Here is a 19,310-nt window from a genome sequence, read left to right on the forward strand (position 1 = left end):
GGCTGACAGGCAGGTAGGCCATCCAGTTATTTTAGCCGGGCCGGCTAAAATGATTGGTCGTGCTTTTTACAGCGCTACGGCTTCCAGATCAAATGTTTGGTTTTATTGTCAAAGCATTTAATATATTCATTGCTATCGGGATGTTAAGAGCATTCCATGGAATATAACAAAAAGTGTTTCTGAAATAAATTACATACCCCACCTTTAACTGTTTTGGTTCACTTTACCGCTCTCATTGTTTCCATTTTGAAAAGAGCTCTACAGACCGATAGGCTAACTGTTTTAGCACCAAACAACAAACACCTAATTAGAAACTAGCGAGAAAAATGTGGAACATTTAGAAGTTTATGAGTCTTCCATTAGCATAATAGCAATCTCAGAACTCATCTGCTGCAGCCCTAAAGATGATAGGCTGCTGGGGCTATATTTGTGAGGTTCTTGTAGCAGCTCATTCTTTACAGTTAGCAACTTGATATGCAAGAATAACATTGTGAATTGAGAGACGACGACTACGACCGGATTTTTTTACAAGCTAACTCAAAGCTAGCTTGTAACTATAGCTAAATCACTTTTTGCTGTCGACATGGACAGTTTGCCTGCATTCAACCAAAGACTGTTCAAACCTAATTGGTCAAAACTCCAGCCAAAGCAACTTGCTTCCAACATCAACATCTTGTGAAGTTGAAGTTGCCAACGATTCTAGAATTGAAGCAACATTTGTCATATAGATTCGCTAAGCAACAACAAAGCTAAAAGTACATTGGTCAGGTCACCGTAAATGTGAAGCCAAATAAATGCTAACGTTACATGTTACAAGCTAACTGCTTATCACAGCAACTTAAAAGCTCCAGTGGCGAGGAATAAAGGGGCTTCAACGGAATACCCTTCGACTCCTTTCTACCTTTACAAGTGTGACCGGACGTCACGTCTCCTCCCTCTGTGACGCTGCTTGGCACCATGCTAGCGCACCTGGGCTGAAGTCGAATAGTCCATTTAGCTTAGGAACCTTCCTAAAGGAGTGAAATGACCCGGAAGTCCCTCAGTGGCAGCCATGATAAGTGCCGTTCGAATTCTCTTGAATGATGAGAATGATAGGAAAGGAGGTTTCAAACTTCCTTTATAACCTCCTTTAGCTTAGGAACCACTGGACCTCCGTAACCGACAGGAGAAGCGAAAATGCTGCCCCACAATGCCTTGCAGCTGCAGCATTTGCCGTCACTCAACAGTCGGCCGTTCACGGAAACAACCGATTATGACCGAGAAATGATATCATGAAAGTCACGGTGCTTATTAAGCATTTTAAAACATAGGTGGTAAGTTGCCAAAGTGCTTTTTTTTAACGTTCATCAGTATTATAATCAAACAGAGAAATATGAACGTTAGTTTTTACTGAAATTATCAAATAAAGTCAACATTTCACAGTCTTTACTGAGCTGTGTGGGGTTTGTTCAACTTTTAAAAGATGTTTGAACGGTGATATACACAGTGATAGATGTTAGGGACTAACGTTTATAATAAATACATTTGTATTGATTTTAAGATCTTTAGTTCATACAATCATACGTATTGGGATCATTGGTATTAATGTGGACCGGAGGGAGAGGGTGACGAGCATAAGTTTCACTTTCCTTTTTTATTTCAATTCCAACTTTGGTCCTGAAGAATATGTTTCTCTGTTGTCCACGTTCATAAAGCAGCAGCATCAGAGCACGGTGCAGAGTCTCTAGATGAGTTCACAGTAGTCCCTCCTTCTTATTAAACATCCATGTTGTAGTCCGCTGTATAGAAAACTGTAGTTTCCATAGTTTCCCCACAGCAGCAGCAGACGCACATTCATGACCTCAGCTGGCGCATCATCAACACGTCGGATAGTGAAAGTGCATTCGGATTCTCTAAAGTACCGCAGCCTCTTCTCCTAAATCCTTTTGAATTCTCCTGTCCACTATCCCTTAATCCCGTGACGTTTCACTCAGAGGTCAAGGAATAGACGATAGGGTTAGAATTTAGGAGCTGATCTTTGGACTATTCGACTGCAGCCCTGGAGGAGACAAATCTGCTCCCTCCCTCTCCGCTTCTCCTTTGTGGCCGCGTGGATTGTTTGGCGTGGCAGCTCGCTAATCACACTCTCTACCAGACAGGTTAAACATCTTGCATTTCTGTCATTTATTCATGGATAAAGTAGGCTATTCACCAGTCATTTTAAACCTCTTTCCAGGGGTGCCATAAACATTCTCCCTTCCTGGTGGGCTCTGTGGCAGCGCCTAGCTGTAAAAGTTGGGACGCTGTAACCACTCTCCCCACCTCTGGTCATCATTCCCTCCCCCCTACCTGCTGTTTTGGCTCGGCGAGCTCTCGCACCGAGCTGTGGCGTCATATAATTGACAGGCCCTGACTACTCTGTGTTGGACTGTCACCAGGGCCGTTTTGAGGTCGCGGAATTGCAAGGACACTTATTGTTTAGTTGATTTCTTTTGATTAGCTGTTTTGTGCATCTCATGTTTTGAGTACATTCATAGTATTTTGTTATTGTGTGATTTTGTTTATTTTCTTTTGTTAACGTTTGGTTTAATTAGTTTACTCAAGTCTTTGTTGTTTACGGTTATTTAGATTTGGTTTATTTTAGTTGTTTTCCTTTTATTTATTCATCTCCAACCAAGTTTTATAATCTTACTGATTTTTAACTGTTTCTCTTGTGCCGGACAGGTGCTGTGGGCTCGAGGCGGCAAACCCAATCCCTGGTGGTGGTGTTCTTCACGTGTCCGTTTTGTTTGATGTTCAGTGTCACGGGTGATTTTGATTTGACCCCTTCCTCCCCGTTTTGTTAATTGCCGCCGTGGTAAGCCCCAGCACTGTCCTTCTCCCTCCTCCCTGGAGAACTTTTATAACATTATATTGTGTACTATTAGGAATATAATTATGTACCAATAAAATAACAATTGTTGTAATATCCTTTATACTGTCTCTGCCTGTGGTGTTCAAACGAACCTGATTGCCTTTTATTAAATTGTATAACTTTAGTTTTTAGTAATTTCCTGGGGGCGAAACTCCCCCAGGTGGCGTTGTCAGCAAACCAAGCATTCTACATGAAAGCCACACCGCCACACAAGCATGTTGAAAAAATGAATATTTTTTGTTTAAGTGATTATAAATATGAATGAATGAATATGAATACTATATTTTATTTATGTTAATAAACCTGCCTAACACACATTGGTCCTTTTCAAATGTGATGTTAGTAGTATGTTTATAGCTCATATTTGCTGTGGCCTTAAAGGTACGACTATGCACAACCCAGTCTCATGGCATTTCGTGTTCACCAACACGATTTTTAATCTATTGATTCGTGTTGCACAGCACGATTTTAAAAGCAATGTATTTCTACTGGTAATGTGTTTCGTGCCTGCAGCATGTCTTTTTCTCCGGTCGGGTCGTGGAAGACCGGAAGCTGGTTTTTATTTTAAATCGTATAATTTCGGACTTTTGTTGCCGTCTGTGAGGAAAATAAATGGGGCTCAGAGCCTCAGAGTACTGAAATCTGTATTTAAAAAAAAAAAAAAAAAATGTGTTATTCTTTTCAAAATAACACACTGTTATTTTTTATTTATTGGTTTGATTCCATAATCTCGGGCTTTTTTGGCGTCCGTCAGGAACTGAATTTCAAAATAGAAATAACCGGAAACAGAGGTAGGCATTTCGAGCAATTACCCAAGATCCTCAGCTATGGTTTAAGCTCGCTGATTGGATGTTTTAGCCGCAATGCATGCTGGGATTTGGTGTTTATATTATATGAAATCCGGAAAACATTTTAAAAGAATAAAATAATACTTAATTCCGAGTGCTCTTGCTTTTCTCTTTGAAAGTCATCACATAACGGCATTGTAATACACGGTTCGGCTGTATTACATATTACAGATCTGCCGTAGTTCTTTATGTATAGAGCCCCGAAAATGAATACTTGACGTGGATCATAAATATATCAACAATTAAACCACATCTTCAATTTCTCTTCATACAATACGTCTCCTTGCAGTATCAACACTAATTCGGCTGACTTTTACATTTGATCTAATTCATAGATAGGTTATATTTACACCATAACGGTGCACAGCTGATATAAAAAGACTTGTAGTTTTTAAAGATATTACTGATTTTCTTTGAATATAAGAATGTAAATACTGAGTCTGAAATAGTATAGCAATATGCTGTAAAATTATGTGAAAGCATGAATAAAACCACACATCTTCAGATCTTCAGATGTTGTACATACATAAGTGTCCTACACTAATAAGTTATTATGGCTGTGTGTACCTTGTGTGCACCGCCTAGTGGTTAAAGCACGTTATTGAATTATTGTTTTTATGTGTTATATTTGATTAAAAAAATATTAAGAGTACATACTTTCACAGGGGGAAAGTAGAAGGTCTGTGATAGAAATAGAGAATATAAAAAATCAAGAAGATACTGTAAGTGATCTCTACAATAAAACAGTTTAGTGCAGGATGTACAAAGATATTAATAGGAGGAGGTGCAAAACAGAAACACGAATTAACCTTTATTTAAATATTAAATAATACTTTAGATTAAGGTCTTCTTTTAAATAAGAAAAAAACGTTGGGGGCATCTATCTACAGATAAATATTAAGCCTGACAAAGTACTTAACGTCTAATATATTGCTTTCCTGCAATGTTAACTATGTTGAAGCACTTATTTTTAACTGATATTATACATGTGTATTATACTCTTATGTATGTAGATAGTATAAGAAATGTGCAGAATATGACAGTTTAATGGTGGAGGTATACACACATATTGATAGATGTCTTGTAATGCACTGTTGAGGAACCTGTGACCTAAGATTTTCATTCATTGTATACACTGTAGTTGTGTATATGATATGTCAATACACCTTTGAAAATCTTGAAATCTTGAAAGGGATGTGCAAAATAGCCATAATATACAGTCTTTAATGAACTATTAGTAGAGAATAACGAGTAATGAATATACTTTATTACTCGTTTCCATTCATGTCAATTGCAGATATATGTTTAGTCTTCTCAAGCACCAACTATCAAATATCTCTCCTGATTGTTGGCACTTGACAATCACCTTACCTGCATTTTACTCAGGTGTAACTAAAGTCTGATTTAAGGGTTGTTTATATTTCACATAATTAATCAGAATCTGCAAAGTAACTCAAATAAATGTAGTGGAGTAAAAATACCAGGTTAACCTCTGAATTGTAGTGGAGGAGAATTACAAAGTAACAATGAGCTGTCATGTGGGTATATATTAATGCTGCGCATTATGGACACAAGCGATTTTCACCCATTTATTAATTATATGTTTTACATTTGATAACACCAATGTGTTTAATACTGGCAACTTCTAATTGTGGGATAAACGAAAACGTACAGTAGACACGTCCCATAGAACATTTTGCGAAACACAATAGTGTAGTGTGTAGTTCTGGGGGGGCGTTCGATTCCAGTTTTGGATAGTTTGGCGTGGTTTCGTTCCATTTCAAACAGCTGTTTGACGCTCAGCGTAACCTTGGCGCACTGCCACTCCAACATCCAATCCCAGAGTTTGAAGATTAATCACGAGGACTGTAGTCCTAAACGATAGCTGAGGATTATGGGTAGTGTAGTGTCTTCGGCCATTCTAAACTCCTAGAGGCCTACATGTGTTTCCGGTTATTTTTATTTTGAAATTCAGTTCCTGACGGACGCCAAAAAAGCCCGAGATTATGGAATTAAACCAATAAATAAAAAATAACAGTGTGTTATTTTGAAAAGAATAACAAAAAAAAAGATTTTAAAAATACAGATTTCAGTATCCTGAGGCTCTGAGCCCCATTTATTTTCCTCACAGACGGCAACAAAAGTCCGAAATTATACGATTTAAAATAAAAGCAATAATTGTGGCTTGATATTGAGTAAGAACATGTTTTTATGAACCACACAGCTTCCGGTCTTCCACGACCCGACCGGAGAAAAAGACGTGCTGCAGGCACGAAAAACATTACCAGTAGAAATACATTGCTTTTAAAATCGTGCTGTGCAACACGAAAAAAAGGGGAAAATCGTGTTGGTGAACACGAATCAATAGATTAAAAATCGTGTTAATGAACACGAAATGCCATGAGACTGGGTTGTTATGCAAGTTCAACTTTTTGATAAAGTTCCTGATAAAAAATGGAATGTATTGTAATGAAATAAGGCAGGTTGCTCACAAAAACAATAGGATATCTGTCTTAGGAACTAAATCTTCAGTATTTTCTTTAACATCTCTGATAGGCCAGACGCACAACTGTCATCTGCTTTCGATGTAAAAACACAAAATAAAATTCCAAATGAGAGCTCAGGAATTTTCTGACCTCAATATGGGGGTAAACTGCCAAAAACGTATGTTATTGGAAATAGAAAGAACACGATAAGCCTCAGGAAAACGTCTGGTAGAGACTTGTGGTGAGCGTCCTCCAACTGGGGACATCCTGACACCAAACATAAGCTTGTAATCACACGCAGTCCTCTGGGACTATTATACAAAACATGATTAACAGGATTTTTCCAGTCTGTTTTTTAACATCTTGTGCAGAGAATATTTTAGCATGTGCGGCAGGCTAGTCATCAACAAAGTAAATTGGAAAGAGAAACTCACTTGTGTTTCCACTGTGACCTGCTTTTAATTATGGGATTCCACACAACGTGCTCAGCTCTCAAATTGCGATACAATAATAAGTATTGAGAGACGGCATCTCCAGGTTGTCATTTATTTCAGTTTGAAACAATACAAACGTTACTGGGCCATGACTCTAGTAGCCTACATGTCATTCAAAATTAAGGCAGATAATATAATTGTTACAATTCGCTGAATATGATTCACAGCAAACGGGACAAAAAGGTCAGGGATAAAACGGTCAGCATAATTTTCAACAAGCAAACAATACATCGAATCAACTCTGAAGACAGGAAGCTCTTAGGAATGCTCTCATACTATAAGGTGTGAGAAATGCCTTCAATACGTCGCTGGGACATTACATGGACCACAACACCACACAGAAATGGCTAAATAAAAACCCAAGCAAACAAATGTACAGGCTAAATTAAACGTGTTGCCAGGTCAGATAGGCAAAAAAGCTGAAGAGAGTATAAGAAAATATTGTATTATATCAGCTCCAATTCTGTAAACCTTATGGAAATTATGGTGCCGGACAGACAGATAGCAGGAAGTCCTAAAACATGGCTACTAGGTTTGCATATATCATGATAAGAGAAAGGAAATTGATTATCTTTAAAGCATCTATAAATACAAATAATAATTGGATGAGCAAAAATTACATGGTGTAAATTACTGCGGTCCATAGTGTAATCAGCGAGCATTCACAGTGTTGTGGTGCATTATGACTTACAAGTTGATTCAAGTGATGCAATATATATATATAGAATAAAACGTACAAATAAACATCTTGTATAACATTTCGTTTGTTGCCGTTACATAAAGTTGGTATTTAAAGCTCACAACGTGTAAGCAATCTTGCAATAAAGGAATCATGGGGATGTCTGTATTGATTATAATGCATCATTTGGGGTAAATTTGCTATATGCTGTAACCTACAAATTGGTTCACGTAACAGGCACTATGCTATTAACCTGATGCCTTAATGCACAACAGAATCACTGCTGCCAATAAGCTAAATTCAAACCAGACATGAACTCCGATGACGTACACTTGGCATGTCACTATACTTCCTTAGGCAAGAGGCTTTTTTTTTTTTGCAGGATACTTTCATTCATGTTTTTAACAGAAAGTGGTGACAGATGATGGTTGAAAAGGAAGTGTGCAAACAGCAAAAAGTCCTTTCGACCAAAAGAACAAACTTTTTTTTTTAGAGTACTCATTCAGTTCCACATCCAATATATCAGTTTCTGCTCCGTAGTCATTCCTGTCAGTTGTTGTCGTTGTTTTTTTCAAGTTTCAGGGTATGGAACAGTATCCTCCACATGCCCTGCCACCACCATGCTCTTGGTCCCCCAGACGGACCTTCTGACCCTGGTTTTCACTTTCCCACAGCCCTGGAGTCTGGAGGATCTTCTCCACAAGCTCCTCAAAGGCACACTGGACGCCATCTTTGGTCTTTGCACTGGCCTCTGTACAAAAGAAAGAGGGTTACTCAGATTTATCAGCAAAGAAACCTGGTAGAAACGTGAAAAATGACCAAATAAATTCCCCTTTAAACCCAAAACAGGGCAATATATATATTTTTAGCATACCCTGTCGTAAAACTTAAAAATATATATCCATGTGTTGCCAATATGACTTATTAAATTGAAAATGATTTCATTTTAAGAAGCCAGAGTCATATCCAGTGGGATGAAGACATGACAGCGGATTTATCCACAACATCTTCGCTGCCCAACCCTTTTTCGAAACCCTTAATTTAGCTGTTCTAAAATGGAAACTCTGCAGAAACTTTAACGTAATTTCCCAGAGAGGGGCAGATAGGTGATGGGAATCAGGAACACGTGTAGCGATGGATCCGATAAATGAAAGCCAGCTAGATTTGAATCATAATGCACTTCTTTTGGAGCCTCTCTCCCAAAGCCGTATAAACACAAAACAACTCAAAACTAAAACGCATGACTTACTAAAGTGATGTTTTGGTCCAACTACACAATTACAGTTCTGCCTTTTAAGGACAGTAAGTACGTTTCAATGGCTTTACAGTAAGCCTCATGTTATGGCTCTATGAGTTTATATGAGCATGTCTGACATGTATACTTACCGATAAAAAGCATAGAGTGTTTCCGAGCAAATTTCAGGCCCTCGTTTCTATCCACTTCAGGGTCGTCCTGAAAAACAAACAGACATCCTATGTTATTTTCTCCATGTGGAATACACATGTTGAAGGATTAAAAGTCTTGTTCTGCACAAGCAAAGGACCTATTTTTTTATTCCCAAAAGAGGTAGGTGGAAATATAAAAGCAAAGGTTAACATTCAACTAAACATTTTTTTTTTCTGCCCGAGAGGTCTTTCAGTGGAAACGATGAGAAAATACAGAGTTTGGGGGGGGGTCGTAAAGTAGCGTTGGATTGTGGAATTTGTTGTTGATCAATCAGGAGGTTTTTAGAAGGAGCAGAATTATCAAAAAAAAAGGTCTCCTTATTTGCAAAACAAAAAGGACACAGTGAGCATAACTGGTAAAAACTTGTATACAATATGTTGGCGGATGGGTGGGCTGCAAGCTAACTGCTAACATTTACTCAGCTTGTTTCTCTGTTGACTTAAGATCCAGACACTCTAGATGTTTTTACCAGGAGCTACATTATGTGCAAGGTAAACAAAACCTGTGAAAACACTGAATAAAGCATGCTAAAAATGAGTGGTTTTCCAATGTGGTTTGGCTCCTGCAATAGTTTGCTTATCTTATTTTGCTCTGGTTAGAACATGAAGTAGAAATAAAACGTACATCGTTAAAGTGTATCCTAAAAATCGGTCTTAAATTGTGATAAAACAAGTCACTTTCTGGCAGACAACCAAACATGGACGCATGCTCAAAGGGGATACAACAGCATGTGTTTTCAAAGATGAATAATGTTGGAAACAATTAATTGTTTTTAATGCGGAAACCTTACATATTATACCTTCTTGGCTGAGTTTAAGCCTTTTAGGTTTACTAAATGACCAGAAATACGATACGATATTACTTTATTCGTCAGATCAAGTCTGAAATTTGACTTGCATCACAGCAGCTCCATGTCCAACATCAACAGACAAATATCCAGACAACAATACATGAAACACAAACAACAAACATTTAACATAACAGCACAATGAGTGAGAGACAAGCTGCTCAAAGCCTTCAGCTGCATCTGATCTGGGATTTAGCTCTGTGTTTACTGAGAGGACTGACTGATGCACAAAGGATGCTTCAGTCTGACCTTATTGAATGGTGGGATCCTGTATCGCCGATTAGATGGTAGCAGTTCATATTCACTGTTCAGAACATGGTTTGGGTCGGAGGTCTAGGATCTGTCAAGGAAATGGGCCGATGGAACTGGAACTGTTTTAACCTGTTTTGTGTCAGACAGACTCACCCGATCGATTTTATTCCCAACAAGCATCTTTACAATTTCATTGCGTGTTGTGTAGGTCTCCAGTTCGTTCAGCCAGTTTTCAAGCCTCGTAAATGTCTCGCGCTTTGTGACGTCATACACTGTCAAAACCATGCAAACAGAGAAAAGGAGTTAGAGGGAAAAATGAATTGGAACATTTTCCTTTTATTATTAACATTTGTATTAGAAGTTGCTGTAATCTGATGGCTGTGACTTATAGAACATGTGTAAAGAAAGTGTTAAAGCGGGAGAGTGAAGATGATTAGTTAGCTGGTAAGAGAGAAAGTGTTTCTAGGTCAGGTTTAGAACAGGTTATGAGGCTTTATAAACATCACTGTGTACCGAGTATGACTCCCTGCGCACCGCGGTAGTAGCTGGGTGTCAGGGTGCGAAACCTTTCCTGTCCGGCTGTGTCCTGTCAAAGTAAAAACACTTAAGATTAACAGCAGCAAAAAGCTCCATAACGCCAAGCATTTAAAAACTGCATGTGTCCACACTCAGACATCATTTTCCCAATAAGTCGTGCGATGTCTCAGACTGTCCCGCTGTAAAATTGGCCACTGCCTGAGAACTCTTTTGCAAATCTTTATTCTTAAGGAAATTATTCACAATGCTAATGTTTAAAACAGGATGACTTGGCACGTTATGGAACTGGCAGAGCTGCAAAAACATAAGTTACATTTCATTGTGTACTTCTATTTTCTATCAAAATACAATTTTATTGGCTTGAAGGACAAGCCTGAAAATATATGGGGAAGTTAGGAGACTAAACAGCATTTAAGTGTCTGAGAATGATTGTATTGTTGGTTAAGTGGATTAGAGTATGGTGCATATAAATGCAGGAAAATATATCAATTTATTTTACTTCTCTTTTTATTGAAATTCCCCCGGGGCACAAAGAAGAGAATATTATGAGTCAGGCATTGGAATTATACATTTTTTATATATATGGGAGTTTGCTGATTGGTAGACCAAATTCGACAATATAGATATAATGAAATTCAATAAAATAGAAGGTAATTAAAAAGCATATATTGTATTTATGAGTTTTAATCCAATCAGACATTAAAAAAAATCACAATTATTATAATTGAAATATGACTGATGCTAAAGAATTATTATTTAAACTACATGCATTATAAGTATTACACCTGCGTCAGCCCATTAAACATGGGACTTTACAAAGTGCCGTCCTCTTTCTCATAATTCATTTTGAGCCCTGGCATCCTCCGGCACACTTGTTTCTCAATTATTATTCTAATATTCTCAACAATAAAGAGTATGCCATTTCAGTATTTTGGGCTTGGGTTATGGTCTCACTGAGAATGGTGGTAGTGTTTTTACATTGGACATCTGGATGTTATGCCTCGTGAAAAGTGTTAAAGTTTCTCTATGAGAGTCTGGCTGTGCAATGTCTCCGCCTTGTGGAGAAAACACGTACATCCTCGTGTTTTTCCTAACAACAAAGACTAAACTGTAGACAGTGACATAATGACTTATTTCTTACCCATATGGCGAGCTTTGCTTTGTTCCCATCTATTGAGAGGGTCTTTACTTTGAAATCCACACCTGATCATTAATGAAAGGAAGAAACAAAGTAAAGAGAAAAGGCTTTGATGGTGGCACCTTCTAAATGATATTTCTGTGTTGAACCATGTGTTTATGTACATGTGTGTGTAAGTTAAAAACCTATAGTTGCTGCCTGATCAGGGTCAAAGGTATCCTCTGTGAACCTCAGGAGAAGACTGTTAGGAGAATACAGAAAACAAGGCTATAAGCAAGACACACTAGGCTTTTGTGAGGTGACTGCAAACTCTATCAACCCTTCCCTCTGTCAGTTACAAGCACAGTACAATAGCTACACAGTTGTAATGTTGAAATGAGCAGCAGCATCCCTATCAGGAAACAAAATACCAGGGGGAAGTTTTACAGCTGCCTATATGACGCTGCCATTTTTCTGACACCTAATTGTCAACTTGTTAAAAGTGAATATGTGGCCTACATTGGCAGGAAAAGGACATCAACAACATTAGCTGTTAGCTTAGCAACATCTGTGTAATAAACTTACATAATAAGAATAACGTCAACATTCACAACAGGCTAGCTAACAGCTTGCTACAAACCTGGACTTCCCGACTCCACTTTCACCGATTATCAACAGCTTCAGAGTCGTTATCACGTCGTCATCCATATTCATAAGAGGGGCTAGTTTAACCTGCACTTGGCGACGCTTTTTTCGGTGAACTTTACTTGTTTTTGGAGCAGCAGGCGGCTAGCAGCTCCGGTGACAGGCTGCTGTTCACGCAACTTCCGGCCAAGCTTCGATGCGTGAAGTCACTGAGGTTCACGTCGTTTGAAAATAAGATAAAATAAAATAGTTTTTGTCCATTTTATTTGGGTTATTACTGTTTTTAACAGTGTTTTTATAGTTTGTCTAAAATAGTCGTAGTATTATTTAAATAAATAAAATAAGAAAAATAGGAAAACATTATGTTCTTATTGTATTCTGATTATTTAGTCTAAACATGTAAAAGGCATGAGGCATGCTTCACATCAGCAGATGCTTTTTGTTAATAACAAACTCAAAATATTTAAAAAGTGATTATTATAAGTCGAAATAGCTCAAACAACACTTCTTATCTTGTTCACTGATTAAAACAAGGTTTGCTCACTCCTAACCGAGTTGTTGTTAAAGTCTAGGGCTTCACGTCATTTTTCCAACCTACACTGTGATTGTTTTAACAACGTTTTCGATATGGATATGTACAAAGCAACAATTTGTGTGCTATAAATTAAAACAGATTGTGTTTGTTGTTCATTAATTGAACTTAGGTGAGGATCAGACTATATTTTGGAACAAATGTATACTGGTTACAGGTTCATTAAAAAAGATTCACAGCTGTATCAACCATTATATTTTAAAATCGTATTACTTTTGTTGTGCCTACTTTTTTCTCCTTGCACTTTTTGAATACCTCATTTCATTGTGTCTATGATTTTTTCTTATTTGAAACAACTCTGCATATTAGTTGGCTAAGTCTACCATGAAACTGATAAAAGAAGAGAAGGAAGTCTACCACACCAAAAGGCATTGTTAATTGACAGGTAGAAAACAAAGAAGAAAAGAAAACCCTCATTCATTATAAAACAGCTTTGTTCTGTGCCTTTGCATTCATTAGACCTTGAGTGCCCCAAAGCTGAATGTTGCCTCAACCATGAGAAGTTATCACCTGGGGGTGTTGCAATTGGAAACAATGGACAGTATAAGTATTGAAATGGACCCAGTGAGCCATGCTTCACCTACCGTCCTTCAATAGGCTCTTTGACTGAGCCTTTCTTCAAACCTCATCTGCCTCTTTTCATTACAGAGTGGGCTAACCCTGTAATTATGTAAATCTAATTTCATGAAGGAGCTGAAAATGGTCTCCAGCACAATATATACAGCTGCGAAAACCCACACAACCCTCGACAGTAGAGAAGGAGCATCTACTTTATATTCCTCAGAAATCCAAATTCTTACAGCCATGGCCATACTACGCACAGATTGCGTTGAGAGGCCCCTGCGCATTTGCTTTGAGATGATGGGTCTTTTTATCGGATCTCATCCTTGGTGGTTCTTGATTGCCCCTCTTATTTTCTCTACATGTCTTGGGAGTGGATTTTATCTTCTCCAGGACAGAATGTCAAACGATATCGAAGAACAGTTCACGCCTTTCGATGGACAAGCCAAGCTGGAGAGGAAATACATCCAAGAAACTTTTACTGGAAATGACTCCACGTTTTCGCGTTTAAGGCTGAGCACGGACGGGAATTACGCAATTCTTATAGCTACGAATGACAGGAATATTTTGACTGTGGAGTCACTGCAGGACGTCCTAGACTTAGATTTTCAAGTAAGAAGTATGGTGGTCCAGTTTGACAACCAGTCATTTGAATATGTGGATGTGTGCGCTGAGGTGATGGGATCCTGCACCTCCAATGACATTTTAGACATTATTAAAACCAATGCCAGCAATATAGACACAGTCAATTTGACATTTCCATGGTATAACTCAAATTCTAGGAGTTTTCCTTTGTATTTGAGTCTGGGGAATGTGAAATTACTTAATGAGAGCACAGTAGTTGAAAGTGCTAAAGCCATACAGCTCTATTACTATTTACGTGAAGACAACAAAACAAAGACTGACCTTTGGTTGGAAAGCTTCATTAAATTAGTCTCAAACATATCATCAGCTGACATTCAGGTAAGCAGAACTTCAACCTGTTTTAGTTTAATTTAGTACGTAGACTATGTAATATATTAATACTCTTTCCAGGTTTCTTATTCCACCTCCATGTCGATGCAGTGGGAATTTGAAAAGTCTCCAGGGTCTGTCATCCATTTGTTCTCCATCACCTATGCCATCGCCATCACGTTTTCCATCATATCATGTTGGAGGTTGGTAGAACATCTGCTCACCATCTCAGTGCAGTACGAATATTTAGCTGTTTTTAATGTCTGATTTTCTTCTAGGTTGGATAATGTGAGGACGAAGGTGTGGGTGGCAGCCTGCGGGGTGTTCTCCACAGGTCTGGCAGTCCTGAGTGGATTTGGACTGCTGCTGCTGCTGGATCAACCTTTTGTCATGACAGTTGCTTCCTGTCCTTTCATGATATTAGGTAAGTTATGTTCTGTAAAACGTCCAGGCCCATGAGATTCCACTATCTAATGCTGAATCAAAGTTAGAGTGTGCTCAAAACAACTTCATGTTAACCCAAGAAGTTAAGTTTCGTAAAGTTTCGTTAAATGCTTTTAGTTATTCCATCCTCCTATCCAAATCAATTATGGTTCCAAAAAAACAAAATGGCGATGGTCAAAATGCCACATTTGAGGCTTCAATACGGTAGTCCAGTCTACTATGGAAACCAGGGCCGCACTGGGACAATAAGTCAGGCCGGGAGTTATACACCCAGCCAGGCCACTACCAGTTTTTTTTGGTGCCATTTTGCTGGATTTATTTGTCAATATTTACAGCGTTGCTGCTCATAGTGATAGCCCTATAGTTTAAATCTACTACCCAAAAATAAACATATGGACATGGGTCACTATTTAAAAAAAAAGTGAAAATCTATTTAGGAACCTATCCATATGCACATATTTTAAGTGAGGGTGGACAACAAATCCTCTAGGGGGGTCCGGGGGCATGCTCCCCCGGTAAGATTGTTGTGTTAAATGTTAGAGTTAAATGCATCAATCTGGTGCACTTTGAGGGGGAAATAAAGAGACTAGATCTATGGAAACACCCATATGAAACAGAACTGTATACATTTCAATAATCATAAAATCATAAGAATATGGCCATAACCAATAACATACCATATTCAATATTTAAAAACATTTGAACTTGTTTATTTATTTGTTTTTGGTTCATTTATAGTTGTGAGTGTGTCTGTGCTCCTGAATCAGCCTCTCCTGTCTCCCTCCTCTCCCCCCTGCTCCTCTTTGAGGCAGAAGCAAAGACTAGTTTTAGCTCTCAAACCTACCATTTCTAGGTAAAATCATTGAAAAAGTTGTTTTTCAACAGTTGAGTAATTTCTTGCATTTAAATAACTGTTTCGATGTGTTCCAGTCAGGCTTTCGTCCAAACCACAGCACTGAGACTGCTCTTGTAAAGGTCTTTAATGACATCCACTTAAACACAGACAGTGGCAGAACTTCAGTGTTAGTATTATTAGATCTCAGTGCTGCGTTTGACACTGTTGACCACAGCATATTACTAGACCGACTGGAAAACTGGGTGGGACTTTCAGAAACAGTTCTAAATTGGTTTGAATCCTACTTAAAGGACAGAAACAACTTTGTTTCTATAGGTAAATACACATCTGAGTTGACAAATATGACATGTGGGGTTCCTCAAGGCTCCATCTTGGGGCCTCTTCTCTTTAACATCTACATGCTACCACTGGCTCAGATAATGAAAAACAACAAAATAAGTTACCATAGCTATGCAGATGACACACACATTTACGTAACAATTTCACCAGGAGACTATGCTCCAATTCAAACACTGAGTAAGTGCATTGAACAAATCAATGACTGGATGTGTCAGAACTTTCTCCAATTAAACAAAGATAAAACTGAGTTAATGGTTTTTGGAGCCAAGGCAGAACGTATAAAAGTTATCGCTGAGCTTCAGTCTGCAATGTTCAAAACAACAGATAAAGCCAGAAATCTAGGTGTAGTCATGGACTCTGACCTGAGTTTCAACAGTCACATTAAAACAGTTACTAAATCAGCCTACTATCACCTAAAGAATATATGTAGGATTAAAAGACTAATGTTATGACTTGTCCATGCTTTTATCTTCAGTAGACTTGACTACTGCAATGGTGTCTTCACAGGTCTCACTAAAAAATCTATTAGGAAGCTGCAGCTGATTCAGAACGCCGCTGCTCGAGTCCTCACTAAGAAAGTGGATCACATCACTTCTGTTCTGAAGTCTTTACACTGGCTTCCTGTGTGTCAAATAATTGATTTCAAAATACTGCTGCTGGTTTATAAAGCACTGAATGGTTTAGGCCCAAAATACATTTCTGACCTCCTGCTAAATTATGAACCATCCAGATCTCTCAGGTCTTCAGGGACTGGTCAGCGTTCTGTCCCCAGAGTCAGAACTAAACATGGTAAAGCAGCGTTCAGTTATTATGCTCCAAATATCTGGAACAAACTCCCAGAAACCTGCAGGTCCGCTGCAACTCTTACTACTTTTAAATCCAGGCTGAAGACTTTTCTTTTTGTCGCTGCTTTTAATTGAACTATTCATATCTTAGACTGCACTGTAACTTTTATCCATGTATTTTTTCTTTTAATGTTTATTTTATTAGATTTTCTTTTTAATGACTGATTTTAAATGTCATTTTCTTAATGTCTTTCATTTTTTGTAAAGCACTTTGAATTGCCTTGTGTTGAAAAGTGCTATATAAATAAACTTGCCTTGCCTCAACAAGTTTTAAAAGTTTATCTTACCTTTTTTCACCTAGTTAACGTTTTTGTTTTTTTATTATTCATGCATATTTAACTAATCTCACTCCCCCCTCAAATGGAAATATGTGTTTACATAAATGGAGACCAAACCGTTTGAGACCCACAGAGATAACTTAGACAAAGTTAACTATCTAAACACTCAAGAGAGTCCTTTACCTCACCAGCACCTGAGCTGTAGTTATCAGTCTCTCAGTCTGACAGGAGAGGACTCTCCTCCACCTTGTTGTTGAAACAGCTCCTTATATCGGTTAGCGCAGCTAGCTAGCACCAGATGCTAACAGCAACAATACAGTAACCGGTGCGCGCGCTCTCTCTCTCGCGCCACACATACACACACCCTCCCGAGCTTGAATGACACACAGAGACCAATCGAGGGCTGTATGATCTGTATGAAAGTGGCCATGTCGGCGGGCCACATTATGTAGACAGCCAGACAAAGTAGATAAGGGTCCTATTTCCCTTGTGCGTAAATCTTTTCTCCTCTGACTGTTTAATCTAAAGGTATTGGACTGGATGATATGTTCATCATGATCTCCTGCTGGCAGAGGACCAGTGTTCTGGACAGCGTCCCCGAGCGGCTGGCTTACACTTACAAGGATGCTACGGTCTCCATTACCATCACCACCCTGACCGACGCGCTGGCTCTATTTCTTGGCTGCAGCTCGCCCTTTGGTTCCGTCCGCTCCTTCTGCCTGTACGCTGGGATTTCTATTTGCTTCTGCTATCTGTACAGCATCACCTTCCTGGGGGCGTGTATGGCTTTGAACGGACAAAGAGAAGCAGAGAACAAGCACTGGTTCACCTGCGCCAACATCCCTGAAGACTTACCCTCCAGGAGTTCTAAAGCCTTTGGCATGTGTTGTGTTGGGGGGAGCTATGATCGAATCACTGAAAAGGAGGAAACGGCGGTCATGAGTCACATGTTTGAGCAGTTCTACGGCCCGTTTTTGACTCATAAATCAACAAAAGTTTGTGTATTTTTCCTTTACGCAGGCTATCTGTCTGTTAGCATCTATGGCTGTTTTAACTTAAATGAAGGACTCGACATCAGGAATCTGGCTTTGGATGATTCATACCTCATCAAGTACTACAACGATCAAGGGCAACACTTCGCCGAATATAGCTGTAACGTAATGGTAGCAGTGAAGCAACCATTTGCATACTGGGATGCAGATGAACAGAAGCATCTGTGTTCATGCATTTCACATTTTGAGAGTTTGAACTTTGTCAATGGCACTTTGGCTTGGTTTCTCTCCTTTGTACAGTATGCTAATGCCAGCAATCTCAATATAAGTTCTCAAGAGTCTTTCCTAACACATCTGCCAGATTTCTTAGAACTCAACGCCATGCTCAAACATGACATCAACTTCACAGCGGATACCAAGATTCGGGCATCTCGATTTTTTGTTCAGACACTCAACAATGCATCCATGAAGGATATGATGATTGGACTTAGGAAAACAGCAGAGGAATGCCAAGTAGATCTACTTGTGTACCACCCTGCTTTCATCTACTTTGACCAGTATACTGTCATTATGGACAACACCATTCAAACCATCATGGAGGCTGTGATGGTGATGCTAGTCGTCTCGCTCATCCTAATACCCAGTCCTCTTTGTTCCCTTTGGGTGGCTTTTGCAATTTGTTCAGTCATTGTTGGTGTGACAGGGTTCATGGCACTCTGGGGTGTAAACCTGGACTCCATCTCCATGATCAACTTGGTCATGTGCATCGGTTTTTCGGTAGACTTCTCTGCACATATTTCATATTCTTTCATCTCTAGCCCTAAGAGTGACGTCAATGAAAAAGCGATCGATGCCATGGCCTGTTTAGGGTATCCAATACTCCAAGGAGCACTGTCTACCATTTTAGGAGTGTTGGTGCTGTCCATGTCCGGGAGTTACATCTTTAGGACGTTCTTCAAGATTGTGTTTCTTGTGATAACATTTGGCCTGCTCCACGGATTAGTGTTTATTCCAGTATTTCTGACTCTTCTTGGGGCCTTTGGGAAGTGGTTTTAAACTTCGGGATTCCAAGTTTTTTTAATGCAAATTTAAAGTGAAACATAAATTGAAAATCTGCACATTTTTGTGAACTTAAATGATACTACAGCTTTTCTAATAATGTGATGTCTTTACGAGAAAATTCTACCGTTTTCTGAGACGTTTG

The 19,310-nt window shown here is 38.8% G+C and overlaps 2 protein-coding genes and 1 long non-coding RNA gene across 3 annotated transcripts; 2 read left to right on the forward strand and 1 right to left on the reverse strand.

The window, feature by feature from the left end:
* Nucleotides 1–1,748: 1,748 nt before the first annotated feature.
* LOC117462901 (uncharacterized) lies at nt 1,749–2,954 on the forward strand. Its single transcript, XR_004553858.2, has 2 exons — nt 1,749–2,138; nt 2,704–2,954. It is a non-coding gene; the product is annotated as an uncharacterized lncRNA (long non-coding RNA).
* Nucleotides 2,955–6,759: 3,805 nt separating this feature from the next.
* Nucleotides 6,760–12,437, reverse strand: LOC117462425 (ras-related protein Rab-18-B-like). Its single transcript, XM_034104659.1, has 7 exons — nt 12,241–12,437; nt 11,807–11,862; nt 11,625–11,686; nt 10,460–10,532; nt 10,100–10,218; nt 8,787–8,853; nt 6,760–8,151 (listed from the first exon to the last, which is right to left on the reverse strand). Exons 1-7 carry the CDS (start codon nt 12,312–12,314, stop codon nt 7,979–7,981), a joined length of 624 nt encoding a protein of 207 aa, XP_033960550.1. The 5' UTR covers nt 12,315–12,437; the 3' UTR covers nt 6,760–7,978.
* Nucleotides 12,438–13,641: 1,204 nt separating this feature from the next.
* On the forward strand, nt 13,642–19,162 carry LOC117462550 (patched domain-containing protein 3-like). The gene is made up of 4 exons (XM_034104825.1): nt 13,642–14,361; nt 14,434–14,555; nt 14,631–14,776; nt 17,643–19,162. The coding sequence occupies exons 1-4, from the start codon at nt 13,642–13,644 to the stop codon at nt 19,160–19,162; spliced, it is 2,508 nt and encodes an 835-aa protein (XP_033960716.1).
* The last annotated feature ends 148 nt before the right edge of the window (nt 19,163–19,310 follow it).

The sequence above is a fragment of the Pseudochaenichthys georgianus genome, chromosome 17, assembly GCF_902827115.2.
Source record: "Pseudochaenichthys georgianus chromosome 17, fPseGeo1.2, whole genome shotgun sequence".
In the NCBI taxonomy this organism is placed as follows: Eukaryota; Metazoa; Chordata; class Actinopteri; order Perciformes; family Channichthyidae; genus Pseudochaenichthys; species Pseudochaenichthys georgianus.